At 45.9% G+C, this 20,551-nt stretch overlaps 1 protein-coding gene and 1 long non-coding RNA gene across 4 annotated transcripts in view; one reads left to right on the top strand and one right to left on the bottom strand.

The window, feature by feature from the left end:
• Positions 1–20,551, top strand: part of RAPGEF1 (Rap guanine nucleotide exchange factor 1) — an 89,528-nt gene that overhangs the window by 53,188 nt on the left and 15,789 nt on the right. The window contains exons 10-13 of one of the 3 annotated variants that reach the window (XM_075520031.1): positions 4,976–5,178; positions 7,703–7,861; positions 17,318–17,599; positions 18,985–19,077. In XM_075520031.1, the coding sequence (XP_075376146.1) occupies positions 4,976–5,178; positions 7,703–7,861; positions 17,318–17,599; positions 18,985–19,077 (737 nt within the window). The remainder of the gene's footprint in view (positions 1–4,975; positions 5,179–7,702; positions 7,862–17,317; positions 17,600–18,984; positions 19,078–20,551) is intronic. The other 2 variants (XM_075520032.1, XM_075520033.1) reach the window with 2 other exon arrangements.
• LOC142418342 (uncharacterized) lies at positions 8,377–20,368 on the bottom strand. Its single transcript, XR_012778252.1, has 3 exons — positions 20,135–20,368; positions 19,933–20,015; positions 8,377–8,493 (listed from the first exon to the last, which is right to left on the bottom strand). It is a non-coding gene; the product is annotated as an uncharacterized LOC142418342 (long non-coding RNA).

Below are 20,551 nucleotides of genomic sequence, written 5' to 3'. Positions count from 1 at the left end.
GGGAAATGCGCCTCTGTACACGTAGGCAGCTTTAGTAGGAGACGCCTGCATGGATCTTGGGTAAGAGGCAATTTGACAGTTGAAGGAGACACCTTTGTTTTCTGTTATCATATGAGATGTCAAGGAGTTACTTAAAAACAATTTTAAAAGTTGCCCGTGCACACTTTTAACCTCAATACCAAGGCCTTGTTTGTGTATTTTCTTTGATGTTAGAATGGAGTTAATTGTCATCTGTCATCTGGCACTACCAGAAATTCTTGGAGTATTGATCAGATTGCATTGTTAGAAAAGGTAGAAGCTGTTATCTAATGTGGTGTCAGCTCTGATGGTTTGATAAAGCATCCTTGCTGCAAAGCTTGTAGTAGTATTTGGGCTGTTACTTGACTGGTGCGGATATTTTAATTGCATTCATGTGACACTGACAACTTGTTTTAGATTGCCTTTACTCCACACTATATCACACCACAGATCTGTGGTTGTTAGTTTTACTTGTATTTTCAACATTAAAAGGGCACTAAAACATTACTCAGGCTGTGTGATAGCACCCAGGATTTTTTTGCCTGGAGGCTGATGCATGTAGATATTCTTGTGTAATCACATAGGTGAGGCAGTGCTGCTTCCACAACCCCAACAAGCTCCTGGGATCCGGAGGAGTTGCATGAATTTATTAAAAAGATCGAGAGCTCTCACAGATGGGACTTGGTTGTAGTCCCTTTGTTGTGGGTCATCTTTTGGTAGTTGGCAGGAAATGTTGCAGCAGAGACTTTAATGGTCTTTTATGGATGGGTACAGCAAATCCTGCTAGGGTTAACCATGTGTATTGCTGTGAGCTGTGCTCAGAGGGACCTCCAAGAGTTGACTTCTGTATAATTTAAACAGGGGAGTGATAAACCTTTTAGTCTGGCATGAATTATTGCTATTTTACTGTGCTGTAAGAGTACATGTTACTGTGCTAAGGGCAAATTACTCCAGACTTCTCCTTGAGCACCAGCATCGTGCTCCTGCTGTACAGACACAAACACGGAGCAGCTTCTGCCATGAAGAGCCCAGAGTCAGAAATAACAAGATCCTTCCCCCAAACAGCTTGCAAACTAGAAGTGAGGCACTTATTCATGTTTCCCTCCCTGTCAGTGAGAACAAAATGCAGCCTGGTGCCCTGTAAGCAGCTGGTATTTAACTGCAGGAACCATGCTGAGGGCAGCCTGGGCTTAGCCAGCGGATAATGCAAGCTCTTTGAAAAACAGCTCTCCTCCCAGAGGTGACAGCAAAGACTGGCTTATTTGACCTTGACTTCTCCAGTGAGTTGATGTGCGGTATAGCTTAAGAATTTCCATTATTTTGGCTCTGGCCCATGCACGCAAATCTGTTGCGCTTGTTCGAGGCCAGTTGGAACACAGGCTGCTGACACAGCGCCAGGAGTTGGGCTAGACCTTCAGAGAGTCCTCCTCATCGGGTGCTACTATGCCTTACCTATACTGCAGATATGCCTTATTGCTGATAATCTTCTAGCAATTCCTTGCAGCTTCCAGGCTGCTGGCGAGCTGGCTCAGGTGCTGCTGGTGCACTCTGAGCAGTACCTGTGACTTCTACCATGTGGGCAGAACTGATGTGTGATAGAAATCCCTGAGCAGCTTTAGCTCCTTCAGAAATTACAGCCAAGGCACTGCAAGCAGATTTCTGGGATGGTGTTCCTAGCCTCAGTCTGAGATTTGATTTTTTTTTTTTTAAATTTCAAATATTTTCTGTCTGGGTTCAGAACTGACATAAGCTGGGCATGGTACTGTGATGGGAGAGGTTTCTCTCTCCCGGGGTGCTGCCTTGGGACTGTGTCACTCCACCCTGGCTGCTCACCGTGGAGGTTGCAGCCCCCACCCCTCCCTCTGCACAGAGTTGCTGCAGGGCGTGCAGCACGATCAGAGCTGGTGATGTAATTTCCCATCTGCTTTTTAAATTTCTGCCTTGTTAAATACCCCAGCGGAGAGGGGAAGGGATGGAGGGAGAGGGGGGAGAGAAGACCCTTTGCAAACAGCAGTCTCAGGAGTGGTTCTGCTCCCTTACTCTCCTGTTCAAGATTGGCAGCATTGTAATGATGCCCATTTTAATTTGCGCTCTGCAGTCTCTACTCCTGAGCCAGGTTTGTATTTCACCATCCCAACTGTTTTTCGCTTCACCTAAAAACAGAGAAGAAGACAAAGTAGAAGCAGGGACATGTTCACCCGCCCTGGACCAGTTGTAACAAGCAAGGGAGGGGAGCTGCCATGGCGATGGGATGCATTAGCCTCACAAAGAGCTGAGATAAAAGAGCTCTTCATTATTCCCTTGCAGATTGAGTTAAGGCTCTCAACAGCATTCAGGCTTACTACCTTGAGTTACAGTAATTTAATTTTACACAAGTGTCTAACGTGATACCTTTTTCACCAACACTTCCCGACTTGTAGTGTCATACAGACATCTGAACCCAGAAACTCACAGCTATCGATCCTGAGTGTTGTCTTCAGATCTGGATGTTCAGTGAAGCACTGTTTTTGTAGGTAACTCCACATGAAGGGTTGGTCTGAATTTACCAATGTCAGCTGCATTATACCAGGACTGCCGAGCCTGAATTCTTGGCTTTTGTCCTGCTCAGTTGATGAGCTCTCAAAATGTGGTCTTTTCCCTCAAGCTCTTGTCCTCTACACTTCTCCAAGGAGTCTTGATCCTGAGTTCACTCTTGCTGCTGGAGAAGTATCTTTCATAAGCCTTCTGTAGATCTTATCCTCTGAAGCTGTTGTATGATACCGAGGCTTTTTTCAGGGCACGGGTATTAATAGGAGTACATGAGTCAACCGAATCACTGATATTTGAAAACAGTATTTTAGCAATTCTGTATTTTCTACACCAAGACTCCTTCCCCATGATGTCAAATAAGACAATATTGCCAGAATATGCTTCTTCTCACTGTTAGGCCTTAGGCTGAAATTCACGTGCATAAGCAAATTTGATCTTGGCTTTAACACGAGTGCCAACACCAGCGGATGAGGGGGCACAAACACACACCAACACACGCACCTGTGCAGTTTGAAACCTCTGTCACACTCCCTTCAAAAAGGAGAGGCCGGAACCACCGAGGGTGGTGACTTCCATCGGCGAAGTGGTGCTGGGAAGGCAGGAGGGCATCTGAGGGAGGAAGAGGAGCAAGGCTTGGGTAGAAGGGGGTATTGGAGGTCAGAATTTCAGCAGCCTTGGCAGGGCTGTGCAGGAGCTGGCAGTACTGCAGGACACGAACAGGTTGTCCACTGGCAGCACTGTGTGGGGTCACAGGATGGGGACAGCAGGTGTTACCGGTCGGGATTGAAATCCATCAGCTGAGGTTTCCTGCGCTCCGATTGCCATGCTCTTTTTTTGTTTTTTTTCTCTCTTTATTCTGTTTTTTTGGAGGAGGGATATCATTCTGTGGGAAGGGGCATCTGTGTTAGCTCCATTTCTAAATGGAGTTTAAAATATTAGAGGAAATCTGAAAAAAGGTGCAAAAGACAGGTGTGAAGCAACTCCTTCCTGCCGACACATTTGCACGGCTGCATCCTGTTTGAAATAGGCTTGCCTGTAGATCTGCACTGGCAGGTGAACAGAGGGCTTTGCCTTGCAGCTAGTGTGGGAACCGGCTTCACGATGTGCAAATACTGCATTGTGGTCGTTGTATTTATAGCTTTCACTGAAGTCATCCATTCATTTCAGCTGTACAACTGAAATGCCAGCAGAAGCTGAATAATTGCCACCTAATGACCAGATTTACAAAACCTGACAACTGCTTGTTTATCAGGAAGAAGGGAGGAATGATCACAGAGTATCTTGTGCATGACAGCATATTTACAAAAAGGCCTTGGTTAGTCCTTTTTATGGCACGTAAATACATCTATTGCTCCTGTTCTCAGGCATATAGAAGAGTGTTCTTTATTTATTTTGTATTTATTAAGTACACTTCTGATCCGTAATAATTCTGGGGGTTTGTAGTCTTTCTATGACACTGGGTGTCATTCTCCCCCTCCAACACTAAAATAATCCAGCAGTAACTAATCCTCTGTCAGAGCTGCATAGGCAGACCTATGTGGGTTTTTTCGTAGATTTTGGAAGGCTATTGTACAGGTGGAAAGGTCCTCTAAATGAGATTTGATCCCATTTAATATTTCCATTGAACCACATCTCAGAAAAGCTTTTGGATCAGATTCAAGAAAGGGAGATGATAAGATGCTTTAAAAAGGAATGGGAGTGAAGGGTGTTGGATTTGAGCTAAGGAGGTAGGAAGGCACGGTCAGTGGCACTTTTAAAAGGTAGGTCTCTTGTGCCAGCATTGGCAGTGGCATATAAATAGCTGAGGGAGAGGTACACCCTACACTCGGTAGGTGTTTTCCAGTAACAGTTTTATTAGCTTGCTAGAATGGAGAAAGGCTGTAAGTCTCCTTGTTCTAGAAATCTTGCTGACTACCGATATGAGACTTATAGGCACAAGAATTATTATAGATTTATTGTCAAGGCTGCATCTTTGTACAAGATGATTTGTGCCTCTAGAAAGCAGACTGAATTTATTCTGTTTTTTTGGTGACTTTGGGCATTAGCTATTGAGGAATATTCTCAAAATTGCCATGGGTTACATGAGGAAGGGATTTGGGCTAAGAGTCAGTGAATCAGACTTCTCCGGTGGCTGTTTGGAGACCTCACTCATTCCTTAAACTGTTGTCAGATGTGTTTGTGGGCTGTGATTATGTTTGTTGTGCGCTGGCTTGCAGGACAGGATATTCAGATCCTTTCCTGCAAGGTGGACGGCAACTGACTGTGTGAGCTACCTGTGAACAGGGCACGGATGCCTTGCTGCTCCCGGCCTGCAGCAAAGCCGACTAAGAGCAGCATGGCCTTACTCTTACTTTACTTTGAGAATGCTGCTTGAGAATGCCTGCTGCAGCATGCGGACCAGGAGCAGTGATGTGACCTTTTTTTGCAGTGACGGCATATATGCAGTTTGTGGAAGACTACTCAGAGCCACAGCCATCCATGTTCTACCAGACCCCTCAGAATGAGCACATCTACCAGCAGAAGAACAAGCACCTCATGGAAGTCTATGGGTTCAATGACTCCTTTATCAGCTTAGACCCTTCTCAAGATCTGGCACCTCCTCCTGCTCTCCCACCGAAACAGCGGCAGCTGGTGAGTGACATTGGCAGTGCCCTCCCTGGCAGGGCACGCCAGCCTCCCAGGAGCAGCTCTATTCTTGCTGCTCCTGTTTCTGACGGGCTGCAGTGGTGGGAGGATGTCTCGTTGGTGTTACCACATCATGCCCCTTGTCGTCTTGTTAATATGTTTTTAGGCATTTTGCATCATCTACTTTGAGCTCCTTTCTAACCCCATGTTCAGACTACCCCATAAGCTCTGAAAGTCCTAAAATGCCCTAAAAATGAAACGTTAGTCTTCCACATGGCATGGCTGAATCTATGCCAGACTACAAACTTGTGTAATGACAACTGTTTTGAAGATTTTGACACGCTGGGCAACACGATTTTCAAGAGATTGCTGCACTGTTGTTCCCAATGCTGTTTTGAAACTGTTGTCAAGGATGCCACTAATAATAACCATTTAAACATAATAACTTCTTTTATGGCTCAGTCCTTGCCAGAGCCACAGAACTTTGGTATAGCCATTATTTAACTCATGCATGTTTACTCCACATCAGTCCCCTTGTGATTCAGGATTTTACCTGTTTTTCAGTGTTCTGCTGGCCCTCCCAGACTCCCAGCACAAAAAGGCACGTCCACATGTGTATGTGTGGTGGGTTTAACAGTACCGTGAGTGCCATTTTTCACGTGAGGGATGAAATCCTGGCCTCAGTGATGGCAGCAGCAGTTTTGTTTCCAGCCTCAGTGGAGCTGGGATTTTGTCCTATTTCTTTTTAAGGGTCTTCCTTTCTTTTCTCTATTTTTTTAACTCCAACCTTAGGGGGTTTGTTTATATTAATTATCTGATTTGCTCCATTTAAAAAAAAAAACCATCTTTTCTGCTGAGGTAGCTGACTTAAATTAGCAATGGCTTTAACAAAACAGGAGGAAATGTGGGAACAGAGCCATGGTCTTACCATCATGAGGGCGACTGTTGCAGTATTTCTTCATGTTATCTGTGCTAAAGTTTGACTGTCCCCGGGTGTCACTTTTTAATCAAATGGGAAAAGCGACCGAGAACTCTAATTTTGGGATTTGCATAACTACATTCCTGTGATGCAGGTAGGAGTCCTAAAAAGATAAAGTAACATTTCCAGCTAAGCTAAACTGAGTATTATGCATTATTGCTTTGTGGGAATGAGACCTTAAACGCCCATGTCCCATCTGGTTTGCAGGGACGCTGAAGAGTCTACAGGACTCCTCGCTGAAGGATCAGGCAGTTCTCCAAAGTCTGTGGTCCCCTTGTCAGCGTGATCCTTGCGCTGTCACTTGTACCTTGTAGTCCCTTGCCCTACCTCTTCCTCCTAGAGGTGGCTACACTCTAGTGATAGTTCCCAGTGGTGACTTGGTCTACACGGTCATGAGAGAGGGTGTGTAAAGCACAGATTTACTGTAGCCGTTGTGCAGGAGGGAAATTCTGCTCCTTCTCTGAATTTGTCAGCTGAAGCAAAGCATTTCTGTGCTGCCCTTTAATCATTATCTGGGCAGCCAAGTTGTCACCGGTTTGCCTGCTAGGCATTCTTGTAGTCTTGCAAGCTGGTACCATCAAGGTGTTGCTTGCAGTTCCCCTGAAGCAAAGGTGTCTTTGAGTGCAGCCTCCCACCCTTACCTTCATCTCTCTGTTGGGAAAGTGGAGCAAGCAGACGATGGCTTATTCAACAATCATTGTAAAAGCCACCAGACTCTTGTTCCTCTGCTCCTGCTGCCGTGAGAGTTTCTGAAACAGCAAATCACATGGGCATCAGCTGCTCTAGCAGTAGGCACGTTTTGCTGGATGGACTCCTCTATAAAATAGTAATTAGGAAGTCCTTTCTTGTGAGCTTCAGATCTTATTTATGAGGCAGTTGTACGTTATATTCAACAAGTCAGAGCTGAGAAAACCTAGATATACCTTAGCCTCCCTCACACTCCTTACTATAGTGGAATTCAGGAGAAATTCCGTAATAGTATTTGTTACTCACAGTCTAATATCTCCCTCTTGTGCAAATGATGTATCATTTTGGATTGGACTGAAAAATGGCTGGACATCACTGTTACCCAGTATCTCAGCAATACCAGTGAGGGCCCATAGATCACACTGGAAAGACCAAATTCCCAGTCTGCAGGTTGCCCCAGAAAAATAGTAATCTGCAAGTCAGCTGCTTAACAGCTAGAAGTGAGAGCCAGTTCCTCCTTTGGGCATCTGCCCCCCACACCATGGGGAAAAAAGGGCAGTGAGGAACAGCTTGCCTCTCCCCGCAGCAGCTGTCCATGGGTGAACTGGAAGGGGGAGGCGGGAGTTTATTTTTAAGGGATTTGTGAAACAAAGAAGATTTGAACTGTGATTTTTGTCATGCCTCTCGAGCTCAAGAAAGGCATATTGGTGTGTCTGGCTCTGATGAACTGTATGAATAGCTGTTTGTTTAGCAAGCCATTATATGCATTGTTTTACAGTTAGCATTTCTTATCCTTTATTCATAGCCTTTTCTGTGCTCTCTTTCTTTGTGTCTTCTGTCTCTTGCTTTCTTCCCCCTCTTCAGCAGGCCTCCTATGCTGCCTCTTCTTTCTCTTCTGTCTCCTACTGTGTCCAGCAAACTAAAGTGCCCTTCACCCCCGAGGACACCGGTGCCACTCAGGGCCTCACTATGTCAGTCTCTAACTCCTTTCTCAACCGGCACAGCTCCTTTCCTGTGCATTCGGTGAGTTGCTCTCCGCACTTTAACACGTGTGCGTATTTGTGTCGGTGAAACGCTTGTGTGCAAATTCTGTGCTTACGCTCTCAGTTGCAGGTAAAGGTGAAGGTTCTTTTGGGGGGCTTTTGAACTCATGTGGTAATCAGCCAGGTGAGAAAAACTGTGTGTAAATCCTACTAAATGAAGCACAGGGGAGGTGTGACTTCCATTACTTTATATACACGTCGGTATTGACATTTGTGGCAAGGGACTGACGAAGGAGAGCTGGCCTGTGTGCCCAGGCACACTCCTTTGACCTACATGTTCTCCAGCCTGCACGTTGGAGCTGCAAAGTCTTTTTGTTCCGTTGCATAATGTCAGCGATGTGGATGAGTCGATTAAAGGCTGCTGTGTGAGTCCGGCCTTTGGAGAAATAACAAGATGCCGTCCCCGAAACACATGGATTTAGTCAAATGTATGGAACAGTGGCTGCAGCTCCTTAATTTTTTTTCTAGAAAATGGCCTCTACTAGATCTTCCATCTGATATTTGCTTGTCTGCTTCCCTTCATGTCTCTGTGGTCCCAAACAAGCTCAGTAGGCTTGTATGGTTTGCTGACGAATGAGCAGGGTTTTCTCTCCTACAGCACTTGTGAGCAATCTGAAGAGAGAACGGGAGGAGGAGCTGAGAAAGATTTAAATCAAAATGAGAATAATCCTAGAGCACTGCTTAAATCTGTGATCAACTGCTTAAATTAAACGGTAGTAATAACAAAGTGTTAATATAATGAAATTAAATCTAACCATGGGATTCCACCAGCTCATCCGTATGGGGCTCGTTTGCATGTAAAACTGTGTGGTTATGCTCTGATTGCCGTGTGATGACAACTGAGAATACACTATTTTTTAACAGTGACCTGGATGTTTAGTAAATTAGACTTCTTCTGGAGAAGAAATTATCAGACAAGACTTGAGACAATTCGAAGTGTTCAATTAGTTTAATATTAAATGTTTGAAAACTGTATCCTCCCACTGTGCCACTGCTATCTTCCCATTTCAACACTTACTCATTCCCCCAAAATTAGCAATAATCATTGGTCCGAAGAAGAAGAAAGTATGCAAGTACTTTACAAGTAGTGCTACTTCACAAGCAATGAATTAAAGCTTTTGGCTTCCACTTGTGTGCGAGAGAGCAGTACCATAGTTTTGCTGCACAGATGAAAAGGCTGAGGTGTGGAAAGGTTAGTGCTTGCATAAATTTGTGGTAAACAGTTTTAAAATTGGAAGTAATGCAAAAGTTCTGAATTGTACAGCTCTCTTGTTTGATAGTGATCCTTGCAAGCAAACCACAGAACTGTAAGACTAGGTAAAAGCACTTGACTATTTTTGTTTTAATTGAGAGGCTACAAGTATGATACGATAATGTTCTAAAAATATGGGGACACTTTCATTTAAAAAAGCATCCTGGTTGGATTAAATGGTTACTACCTACTTAGTTGTTCTGACCTGTTCTCATCTTGCTTTGGACTACATTATTGTTAATATATTATTTTATGAAATGTTAAAACTTCATTAAAAAATCTTTACTCATTTTTGCAAGGATTTGGTGAGGGGAAAATAAATGGCTGGAGCATGAGAAACAATGAGAACAATTAGGCAGTACGCTGTCAAATGCACAAAGGAAATAAGCTGAATTAAAAAATGGTGATTTTTCCACTAATGCCTTTAAATTATGATAACCTCATAGTTGCTCATGAGTCTAGCTGGGCTATTTTTTCACAGGCAAAAATGAGATTTTTCACTATGACAGTGTCTCTTTGTCTTCGAGCTGCAAAATACCAATGTCCTTACATGCATCGTAGCTGACCCACGTAATACCATAACCGTGGTTTATCCCATTTTCCCTATCCCTAATAAGACAGAGATGTGAAACAGCTGTCAAGGTTTGGATCATTCCCAGGGTGACACCCTGCATTTCAGCACTAAGAAGGACCAGAGCCCCTCTTGCAATCTGCTCCCGAGCACTGGCTGGAGAGACCGTCCGTTTTCACGCGAGGGATGCCATGAGCTGCACCAGTAACACTTTAAGCACATAGCTCTGCTCCTCTTAGTCTTGTGTCTTCATTTTTAACTCTCTCACCAAAGAAAAGCCGCTCAAGTGAGCACTGTGGTGAACAATAAACCTCTTTAAAATATAAGCTGTAGCTTTCCAGCGGCTCCAGCAAGGGAGTTAATGCTAGGGAGAGCACACCTTTCGCATACCAGCCAACTGAGGAGTTGGCCTCCTGTGTACCCAAGTATCAGTGGTGATTATCAAATCTCTTAAAATGATATGTCTCCTACATTAATCATTATCCATTCTGTACAGGAAGCAAAAACCTCCTTAGATCAATACCAGGAAGTCAGAGCTGATAAACGAAATGGCTGTCCATTGACCCAACGTGAGCAATGCATTGCAGGTTTGCCAAGCGTAGCCAATTTTCAGAAAGTGCCCTGTGCTTTTTTCCTTCCCTGGAGACTGGCCTGGGGTGGGCAGCAGGAGTCAATCCCAGAGGGAAGACCTGGCCCTGTCCCCATCTGTTCACGTGCAGGCAGCAGGAAAGCTGAGCCTACACCACGCTTTGCATGTTAGTCCGTTACCTCTGTGCTCCAGGTGAAGGACTAGTGCCTTACGGGGCTTAAAAAGTAAATCCCTTACTAGTGATTTACGGGGCTTAAAAAGACTGTTTTCAGACAGTGTTTTGAAGCAAAAAAAGAAATGAAGTTGTTCAGAGCATCTTTACTCTTAATTTTTAATGTATAAATTTCTTTTGTAGAACCCTGACTTTCTTCTTTCCAATCAATCAGCACTGCAGACACTGCTGCAGTCCAGAAGCCACCACTGCTCTGTCAACCCACTAATCGCGTTTTTCCCTTCTTTGCAGGAAATTGTGTCAGAGGTAATAGCTTTTACTGGATAGAGGCAGATCTTGAGCAATTGGATCAAACCTCATAGGTTTGGCAAGTCGAGCCTGTTTTTTAACCGAGTCTGATTCGCGTCTAGCTTCTGTGCCAGCAAGGGTCGTGTTTGTAGTGTGGGCTGATATTTTAAGGAACTGCAGCATCATATCCCCCATCCCATGCACAGCTAAGCTGTTAAATGTCACATCAGGGGGACAACTGGATTGTACTGTCAAGAGTCATGTTAGGGATTCCCGTCTCTCCTGAAAGTAATTTCTGTTGCTAAACACTGGAAAAGGAGGGATGCAATAAGAAGTCACCCTCCTTGGTAATTGTTGGCAGTAGTTTTTCTCTAGCTGATCACCTCCCTCCCTTGTTCTTGTGAAGACAGAGATACTGTCCTTTGGTTTATTAACTCCTTGTGCTGTTTGACTGGAAATGGGTGGGCAGGTATCCGAGCGGCAGGAATCAAATCTTGAAATCTCCTTACTTCCTGGCAGCTGGGGAACTCTGCACTGCTAGAGGAAATCAGTCCGGTGACAAGCTCTACTGCTATCCATCCACATATTTTCCACCAAAGACTGCAGGAAGTCTTGCATTTGGTTACAGCTAGGAAGCTTTTCCTCGCTGAAACAAGGAACACAGTTTTTTCTCCGAGGCATGTACATGCCATTAGTGGAAATTTGGCTGCATCCTCCACTATGGAGAAATAACTTGCCTTTCTCAAAATGCTGTTTATTCTTATGTTTTCTTTGTAATTAAGAAACATTTCCAGTAATTTTTCAGAAATCAAATTGGCTGTTGGATTCCAGCAAAAGGCACAAGTGATTTCCTTATGAAAGCTCCAGTTCAGCGTTTCTGTTCTCACTTGTTCCCACTGTTCTTGAGCAAATTGAGCAAGCGCACAGAAAATTCACAGCAACTGTTTTTCTTTCTTGTGTGTGTGCTAATGTATGTTCAGGAAAAGGAGGGTCAGATAAGTGTTTAAAGATGCGCGCGATGCAGACATGTGCTTCGCATGTTTTCCCCGCCTCGCTCCGGTTCGTGTAGCTCACTTCCAGTCTGCAACACACGCCGCAGCTCTGGCCCTCAGCAGAGACTGAGCTGTTTTGATTCATTTGGTGGTCCGATGGTGGGAGCCACGATGAGACCAGGACTGGGAGATCATAGTGTGTGAGTTTGTTTCTGTCCTAAGCAGGGTTTGGCTCCTTAGTTTGGAGGAGAAGGAAGGGGAAAAAAAGATTTGCATCCATTTAACCAGCTGCTGAGGTCTAGGTATTGTTTTGCCTTTCCTGTTTAGCATTCCTTCTGCGCTTGTGTCCGTTTCCACTGCCCACAGCAGGCCTGGACAGTGGTATTAATAGTGCTGTTGCATGCTGGCATCACTGAATCCTGCTCCTGAGAACCACTTCCTCCAGTGGTTTATACATTTTTCTTGCAGTTGAAGCACTACCTGTCTCTGTACAGGTCTCTCTAAACAGTCCCCTTTGACTTCATAGGTCACGGTTTTTGTGTGACTGACTTTTTAGGAGCCTTATCTTTGTCTCCAGGCTCTGCCTTTTAAAGGTCTGCTTGCTAGATATGGTGGTATTTTCTACAAGCTAAACAAGAGTTGACGCTGTAGATGGGATCAGATTGAATTCTCCTGGTAGTTTCAAGACAAAGATGTATGATACCATGGTTAATAAATCTTACAAATGTTTTCTTCCCCCCCCTTCCCCCTTATTTGTTTTGTTGCAAAGGTGTACAAGGATCCCTCTCACTTAAGGAGAAGTTTGGATTTTGTGTTTTCTCGTGCAGAAGCCGGGAGACCCTTTCCCAAGGGAACAGCAAGGCCCATCCATCCATCTGCTATGCTAACCATCGCTTAAAAAACAGGGAGGTCAGCTGTGCAGCCAGGTCAGAGGCTTTGCTGAGAAACATTCAAGCATGAGGAGCTGCTGCCTTTCCTGTGGCAGTGCTTGAAGCCATTCTGTTGGCAGCTTGTGTTTCCAGCCATTCATTGTAGGAGCATTTCCTTCCTCATTAGCAAAAGTACCTGGAAGCCCAGCATTGTGTCATGAGATAGGAAGTCTTTTCCAATAGTTGTCTATGCAATTACATTCTTAGGGTGTAGCAGTTTTGTGCAACACCCAGTATTTTCTGAACATAGTTCTCTACTGTTAGAATTTGGGCATCCAGTTCTGGCACGTTGCCCACGTCGCTCTCTTAATAGCATTAGCAGAGGAGATCTAAAAGATTGATCCTTTCCTCTGATAGCTTCATGTTTTGGAAATCTGATGCTCTATCTGATCTGGGAGTGTCTGGCAGGATCGCAGATTAATTTGGCAGAAGTCCTTAGGGTAACTGAGAAGGTTGTGCTTAAAAGGTAAAGACTGTGTCTGCTGATGCTGCAGATGCTCTGACAGCCATATAATTGAATTCAACTTTGAATTTAGGATGGAGACTGCTGTAACTCACAACCAGTGACTCCCTGCGTATAAACACCCTGTCTCCCTGTTACTTGTGGTCAGCCATGCCTAGTGAATGTAAAGGAGCGTCACTCTTGAAATTAGTTTTCTATTAGAGTGCTTATCTCCTGCCATCTAATCCAAATAAACGGTCGTAATGTCATTGACCTTTGGGACATCCTGTAACACCGCTGCCAATGGGGGAAAGCTGTTCTAAAATATTGACCATTGCAAAAAATCAAAGGCAGCAAATTGAAAATCTTGAAAGATGCCATCTCTGGAAGACCTCTGTGTGTCATGGTGTGTGGTAACCATGCAGGTCCAGGCATGTTAGCTTACCCAGGAGATGAGATTGCTCTGAGCTCAAAGCACACTTTGTGGAAGTACTTCCCAAGTGGCAGATAGGGTTTTTTTAAAATCCACTTTGCTGTTGAGAGGAGAGGGGTCTCTCTTTTCTCCCCATGTTGGCCATTTGCCATAACAGGTCAGGATCGCTCATGCTGGGAGACCATCTTCTGGTGCTGTGGTGGGAGCCTGGCCAGAGTTTGGAAAGAGGAAAGCATCCTTTCTCAAAGGATCTGGTTGCACCCTGCTTTTTAGCTTTCCCAGAGATTATTTTGAAGTACTTTACTTAAAGCAAAGCCATGGAGTAGGAGGTTGTGTCAGTACAGCCATGGCTGAGGCCTTGCTGACCCTGCAAGAAACCTCGAAGAAGCAGATTAAAACAAGCACTGATTTGTTTCCAAGATAAACTGTTGCCTGTGATTTCTTGGGGGCAGGACTAGAGGACAACTGGTTTGCTTGTGACAGTTCCGTTGAATGGACTGTCCCCTCCCAAAAAAAGTATGTCTTTTAAAGGATGACAGGGCTTCCAAGAGATGTACAACACCCAAACCCCATAGAAGCCATTGCCACAATTCCTGCTGCAGCTGCTGGCTGGGCTGGGCTGGGTCGGACTGGGGAGCAGCAGGAATGGGTGCCATATGGACATCATCTCCACCGCAGGGTGTTTTTTTCCCCCCTTTAAAAGTATGCTTCATTCTTGGCTCTTGTCCTAGCACGGCTGCATAGCTAGAATTCCAGAGCTGCTTACAGGCTCCGGAGGAAGGAGGGGGCTCCCTGGCTCGCTTTCTACAAGATGCAACTTTACAACAAGATTGGAAGTTGAGAGCAGCTTGGCTAATTAATGCCAGCGCACCAAAGGCTTCTCTGCACTGTTCCCTTTGTTAACAGCATGCTGAGAGCATGTCTGCGTTGTTAAATGATTCTTTGCGGATCACATAATGAAGATTAATGCATTTTCCTGGGTACCTGGGCCTTAAACCGGCATTTTCAACACATCTCATGCTAGGATACTGTTTTGAAAGGTGTATTGACGAGGCCGAGGAGAGATGAATGTATAGAGATTTTCAGTAGTAACATACCTGCATTAAAATTTTTAGAATTGATGCAACGTTCTGCTATATTGAGGTCTAAATTGCCTTTGAATTGGGATTAATGTCGCTGAAACTACGCAAGGCAGAAGCTGTGCAAATTTTCCTGCCCCAGAAGCAGAAATTCATCTCCCCGAGCTGCTAGCTCAGCCTGCAGGCAGTGCACCAGGCAGCGTCTCAGCTGCTGAGCCTCCCGGCCAGCGTTTGGCCTGAGCTAACCCTGCCAGCACCATCACGCAGCGTGGGAGCTTCGCAGGGTGCTGCTTGTCCCAGAGTGACTTGATTGAGGACAGTAATTTCCTTTTACTTGTGCCCTGCGTGAGCTCCACTACTGCTTTGCAAAAGCCTGGCTTTTTCTCTGGGTTCAGCAGGTCAGAGACAAAAACCCTTGGGACTCCTTGGTGGAAGATGTCCATCAACTACAAAGTGAAGGACAGCATGTGCTGCCTGTCTCATGTGGGTGCAGGAAGCCCAGCTCTAGGGGAGCTGGCACATAGGTTCTGCTTGAGCAAATTATTTCCTTTACTGGAGCAGGGGATCTCGTTATCGGGACAGGAGTTTGTTGAGTGCCTTCTTGAGCCATTGCAGCAGTGGTTGGTGGGAATACACGTTCTCCATTGGCTTTGCTGCTATTCTTTTTCTGGGGTCTAGCCTGGGACTTGGGGCGATAGTTGGCATATTAGCGCCGATGAGATCATGAAATACCAGGGAGACGGGGCAGGCATAATGAATCTGCTGAGCCAAGATGATGTCATGAGCCTGGCGTCTTACGAGGGATTTAGTGTTTTGTGCCATGCAAGTGAAAATGAATAAATGTAGAGCATTTATCCAGGCAGAAAGTAAATACAGAGATTAGACTTGTCATTGTTACTGAGGCAGCACCAAAAGCTGACAGCGTCCCTGGAGCCAGGGCTGCTCATCCGGAAAGAAACGGGCAGGAAGAGAGAGGAGCCTGTCCTAGAGCCAGTCTCCTTTTAGCCACAGGCATGTGGTAGGGATTTGCATTTTAATTATTTTTCAGTAGTCTTTTAAGCTCTCTTTCCAAAGCATCTCCCTCTATTCCTCTGTATTATGGCCTGCAATTTGTTTTGGGCCCTGAGAATACACCCAGAGCGCTGCCGGACTCCACGCACAGCGGAGGGCAACCACTCAAGGATTAAGGTGGTGGAAGGTAAAGTCTAGCCATTGACCTTTACATTTCCTTTCCTTTGTAGTGGAAAAGCTTTTTTGCCCAGGCTTCTGGCCTGAGGCTGTTCTCAGTTTAGATTTTTAAGCTCACCTCTTTCCTAGGTAGGAAAAAAAAATGCCACTGTTGAACTGGATGCTGCTGCCGTGGCTCAGGTGACAGACTAAGCTTTGCTCTTTATCACCCGCTCAACTCTCCTGAGAAAATGTAGCCTGAATTCTCCGATTCATGCCTTTGTTTCCCCTTCTCCTTTTTACATCACAGCGGTGTCACTTTTCAGCCTGGTTTGAGCAAGTTGTGGCCGTGCTTCTTGAGAGCTCGGTAATGCACCAGCCTTCTGCAGCAGGTCTCTCAAACGAGCAACTGCCACAGCTTCATTTCAGCGTGGGGTTTTTTGGGTGATGTGATTCTTCCTTCAGTCCACTTGGCTACGACACAGACCTCGCTAGTGGTTGAGCTCGACAGGTTTTACAATAAACTCCTCTCCAGCAGATTTAGCATTATTGTCTTTTTCTTTTTTTTTTTTTTTTTTTGGTGGGTGTCAGCTTTATTTTGGACTTACCCTGATGGCAAACCTTACTAGCACCAGATGTTAAAAGACAGAGGGTTGCTCATGTTTTTCTTGGCACAATATATTCCCACTGCACCCTGTTTAATATTATCTGAACAGTAATCTGATGATTAGGAGAGATAGTGAAATAAAGCTTTACGCAGATGATCTATTTTCATCTCTTCAGCTGACTCTTCGAGGCACTGCATTAAAGGATTGGTTTGATAAGGAATTCATTGCTCCTGAGGGCAATTACCATTTTTGCTCCCGATGTTTCTCAAATGGGAAGGAGTAGCAGCATAATCTCCTTTATCCTTCAGTGTAACTTTGAAGACGGTATCCAGCCACTCCTCCCTGGGAGCTGTGTGTTCTGGAACAGACTTGACACAGTAGCTGTTAAATTACAGGGCTGGAGCAAACGGCATCTTAAATTTGGATTCAGTGGAAAATCCCAGAAAAGCAATAAGCACTCAGAGTGTTTTCTCTGTCTGGATACTTCCAGCGTGCTCACAGTCATGGCTTCTGTATGCCTTCGCATCCTTTCATCCACTCAAGTGATTTTCAGGGTGGCTGTCATTAGCAGTACTGAGATATCCAGGCTTTCCCCCTGCCTAGCGAAGGCTGGATACCTGCAGGTAAACACCCTGGTGCCCACGTTCCCCCTGTGAGATGAGCAGCCCGGTTGCTGTTTGTGCAAGAACATGCCTCTCTGTGAAAACAACTGGCTGCCGTGTCCCAGGCAGCAATTCCTGCTCTAGCGTGTGGATGGTAAAATGGTGCTGCCTCTGTCAGAGAGGTGCCTGTGTTAGAAATGCCTTGTGCTGTCACTGCTACGCTACTGCCGATCTAATTACTTTTTCTTTTGTCTGTCTCTTTCCTTTCCCCATCTTCCTTGTTTTTGTGTTGTACATCTCCGCGTCCTGTAGTACAAATCTGTGTTTAGGTCCTACTCCCAGGACTTTGTGCCTCACAACCAAGTCTCCATACCTCCTTTCCTCTCTTCTACCTCCTCCTCCTGCTCCACCCCACCTTTTCCGCCCGTCCATCCATCTCAGAGCTCTGACCTAGCGGTGCCTGCTGCAGCCAGCCAGTCACCCAGCACTGTGGATGTGCCAAACTCCTCTTCTCAGGAGAGCAGCTTTAACGGGAATGCTCCTGTCTGCCTTCCTTCTGAAACCTCTTTCACTGATTCTCTCCAGACGCCTTCGGTGAGACTATCCAAAGAGATAATGCACCTTAACGCAAGGCTGGGTTTATTATTTTTTTAAAAGAAAATGTCTCTTGTATTATACATGCTTAATGTGATCTGGTTTCCAAACGTGTGTGAATCGCAGAGAGGTAATTCCATATAAAAACGGTGGCTAGAAAAAATTAACAACCTCAGCAGGTTTGAGAAAACGTTAGCACATACGTAGGAAACATAAAATGTCAAATGCTGGTGAAGGGGAGAGGAGAAGTTGCTGTAGCTTTCTGCAATTGTAATACAAAGCTGAGGAAGGTACAGGAGCGTTTTGTGAGGTGTGTTGTTTCTAAACACGGGCTCCTAACAGTGGTTTGCATCCTGCAGTTGCTGCCATGGCAGGATTTGGTGATTGCTGCCCTGCTCCCTCCTAAGTCACTGGTGAGCCCCAGGAGCAGTGGGTGCAGCCCAGCTCTGTCTCTCCTCCGCATAAACCTGTTGCTCTCTCCAGGCTCCTGCTCTTTCCATTTACCAGCAGCCCTAGCTGTGCGCTTGGTGGCCGTGCACGTCGGTGGAAAGCATCGCGTGTTGGTGGAGTTAGACTAACGCAGTTCCCACACTGATACGGCACTACTAGTTTAAGGTCCCAGATCGGTTTTGCAGATCGCTTGACAGGTTTGTGCATTACAGCTACTTTTTTAAACACCTTTTCAAGGTGTTTTCGAGGCAGTTCCTCTTTTGTTTGCTGCAAAGCCTAGAGCTGATGGGATTAGAGCTGTCAGCACAGTGCATGGCAGTGCTCTTCACAAAGTTTGGAAGAGGGACACAGGCTGCAGAGTAAATGACCAGGTTTTCACACTTTGGACCTGACCTTGCTGTTGCATCTTCCTCGCGTTAGGTCCTTGTTACAGCCCAGAAGCCCTTGAATTTGGTTGAGTTGGGCGTGATGGCTCTAGTCTGTGCTTGTAGCATGGTTTGGGAGACACATTTGATACCCTCTGGCCTGCAGGGCTGATCTGTGTTCAGCGGCAGGACTACAGCGTGGGTCAACAGGCGCTTGTGTGTCAAGCTCTGAATGCTCAGCTTCCGTAACCTTGAAACCCGCACGTGCATATCGCACCTTTGCAGTCTCACGTGGAGTCCACGGCAGCTCTTGCAAAGCAGTGCCTGCTGCTGTCCTGCTGCAGCTCAGGGCCTTCAGGGTAGTCCTCAAGAACCAGAAAATAATTACCTCCAAGAAGGTACAGCCTTGGTGGCCATTGTTGGCCGCTGAGCCAGAGGCAGGGCTCCCAGTTAGGTGACAGCAGCCGCCAAGAGCACTTCTCCTCCCAGCCCGTGGGCACGTTCACTCACTAACATTAAGTGCTGGCGGCGGGCACCATCACGTATTTCCTTTCATCCTGTCTCCCTTAGAGTGAAAACGCCAGTGAGGAGGCTGGTGAGGGTGAATACGTCAATCTGTATTCCTCTGGCCAGAGCAACGGGGAACTCCCTCGCTCTGAAGGAGTAAGTAACCTGGAGAGGGCCGGACACCGGGAAGGGGCTGCCTGGTGCATGCTGAGTTCACGCCGGGGCTGACGCGCTTGGCACCGGCCTCTTCTGCGCACCGTGGAGCTCCTGTGTCCATCCTGCTGCCCTGGCTCCCTTGCTGGCAGTCCCTCTGCTTGCCCGTTCCTGGCTTGCAGGCTTGAGTGGCCTCCTGGTCCGGGTGGAGAGCAGGCGATGCTTTCAGGGTCATGGTGAGCCCCGGCAGGAGGTAGGGACGACTTTTCCTGCCGCGCTGTTTCGTTTGTGCTTTGCTGCCTGTTTGGAGCTGCTTGCGCGAGGTTCCCTTCCAGAAAGCTGCACCCTGACCAGCGCCGTCCTGGGGCCGTGTCTATTCTTGTAACTGCTTTGGCTTCCCTTTTTTAATACAGAAAGCCTTGTGCTCTAAATTTTTTTTTTTCCTTCACCATTTGGATACAAAGTAAGTGATTGATTTAGCATTGTAGTCGCACGCTGTTTCTTCCTTTACTCGAGCCTCGTATCTTAGATATTTCCTAGAGGAGACAGGGCGTTTTCCATTGCAGGGAGGTACCGCCTTCCTGTTGGGTCATAGGAAACAGTGGCAGAGGTCTGCGGCGATCTTTTTGCCTGTCCTCATCTTGGACGGCACATCTCCTGCAGGATGTCTCTGAGACCTTTATCCATGCTGGTCTTAAATACGCCAAGAGATAGCGCTCCCATCGCTTCCCTTCAAGAGACGCATCTAGGCAGGCCCAGCCTTTTGGGCAGCTGCGAGCTGGTTCTCAACTTTGAAGCAAAGGGCTTTACAGATATAGTCTGGAAAAAATCTGCAGACACCAAGAAATCTAAACTCACCAGTGTGTTTTCCAGGCCGAATGGATAGCGTGTAGGTGGTTTCAGTCCAGCCTGTTCAGTAGGTTGAATTTCCAAGTTTCGGTCTGCATGATATTAAATAACAACACTGTTAGATTAGTATTCCCATTTGCCGTTCATGGGTATTTTTCTCCTTAATAAATGGCTAATTTAAAATGCTGTATCTTTGCTTTGAGCTCTCTACCTGCTGTTCCATGCCGCAGGTTCAGATGGTTCTGCTTTTTTGCATTAGCCTCATTTCCACAGCCGTGAATTGTGAAGTGGAAACGTTGCATCATTGCGTAACCTCTTCTGATGGGAGAGAAGGGAGGCAGGAACAGCAGTGTGCATCCACCCCCTACGACAGGCTGGTTTGGGGAGCTCTGACTAGGAGGGGAACTGAAACTGGAGAGCTTAGAGCTGGCTGTGTCCGTTTTGATTAAAGCAGAAGGCAAGTGTATTTCAACAGTAGGGGCTGGAGGAAAAAAAAAAGTCGTGAGAGGGTTAAAATCCAAGACAACAGCTGACCTGTGTTGTAACTTTCAGCATCATTTCACAATGCTAAAAGCAAACAGTACTAATTACACTAGTCTCCAGAGAAGGTCCCAAATTTCCTGTCTAA

The sequence above is a fragment of the Mycteria americana genome, chromosome 17 (genome assembly GCF_035582795.1).
Source record: "Mycteria americana isolate JAX WOST 10 ecotype Jacksonville Zoo and Gardens chromosome 17, USCA_MyAme_1.0, whole genome shotgun sequence".
In the NCBI taxonomy this organism is placed as follows: Eukaryota; Metazoa; Chordata; class Aves; order Ciconiiformes; family Ciconiidae; genus Mycteria; species Mycteria americana.
The sequence above is the reverse complement of the archived record's forward strand: the minus strand, read 5'-3'. Positions and strand labels throughout refer to the sequence as shown.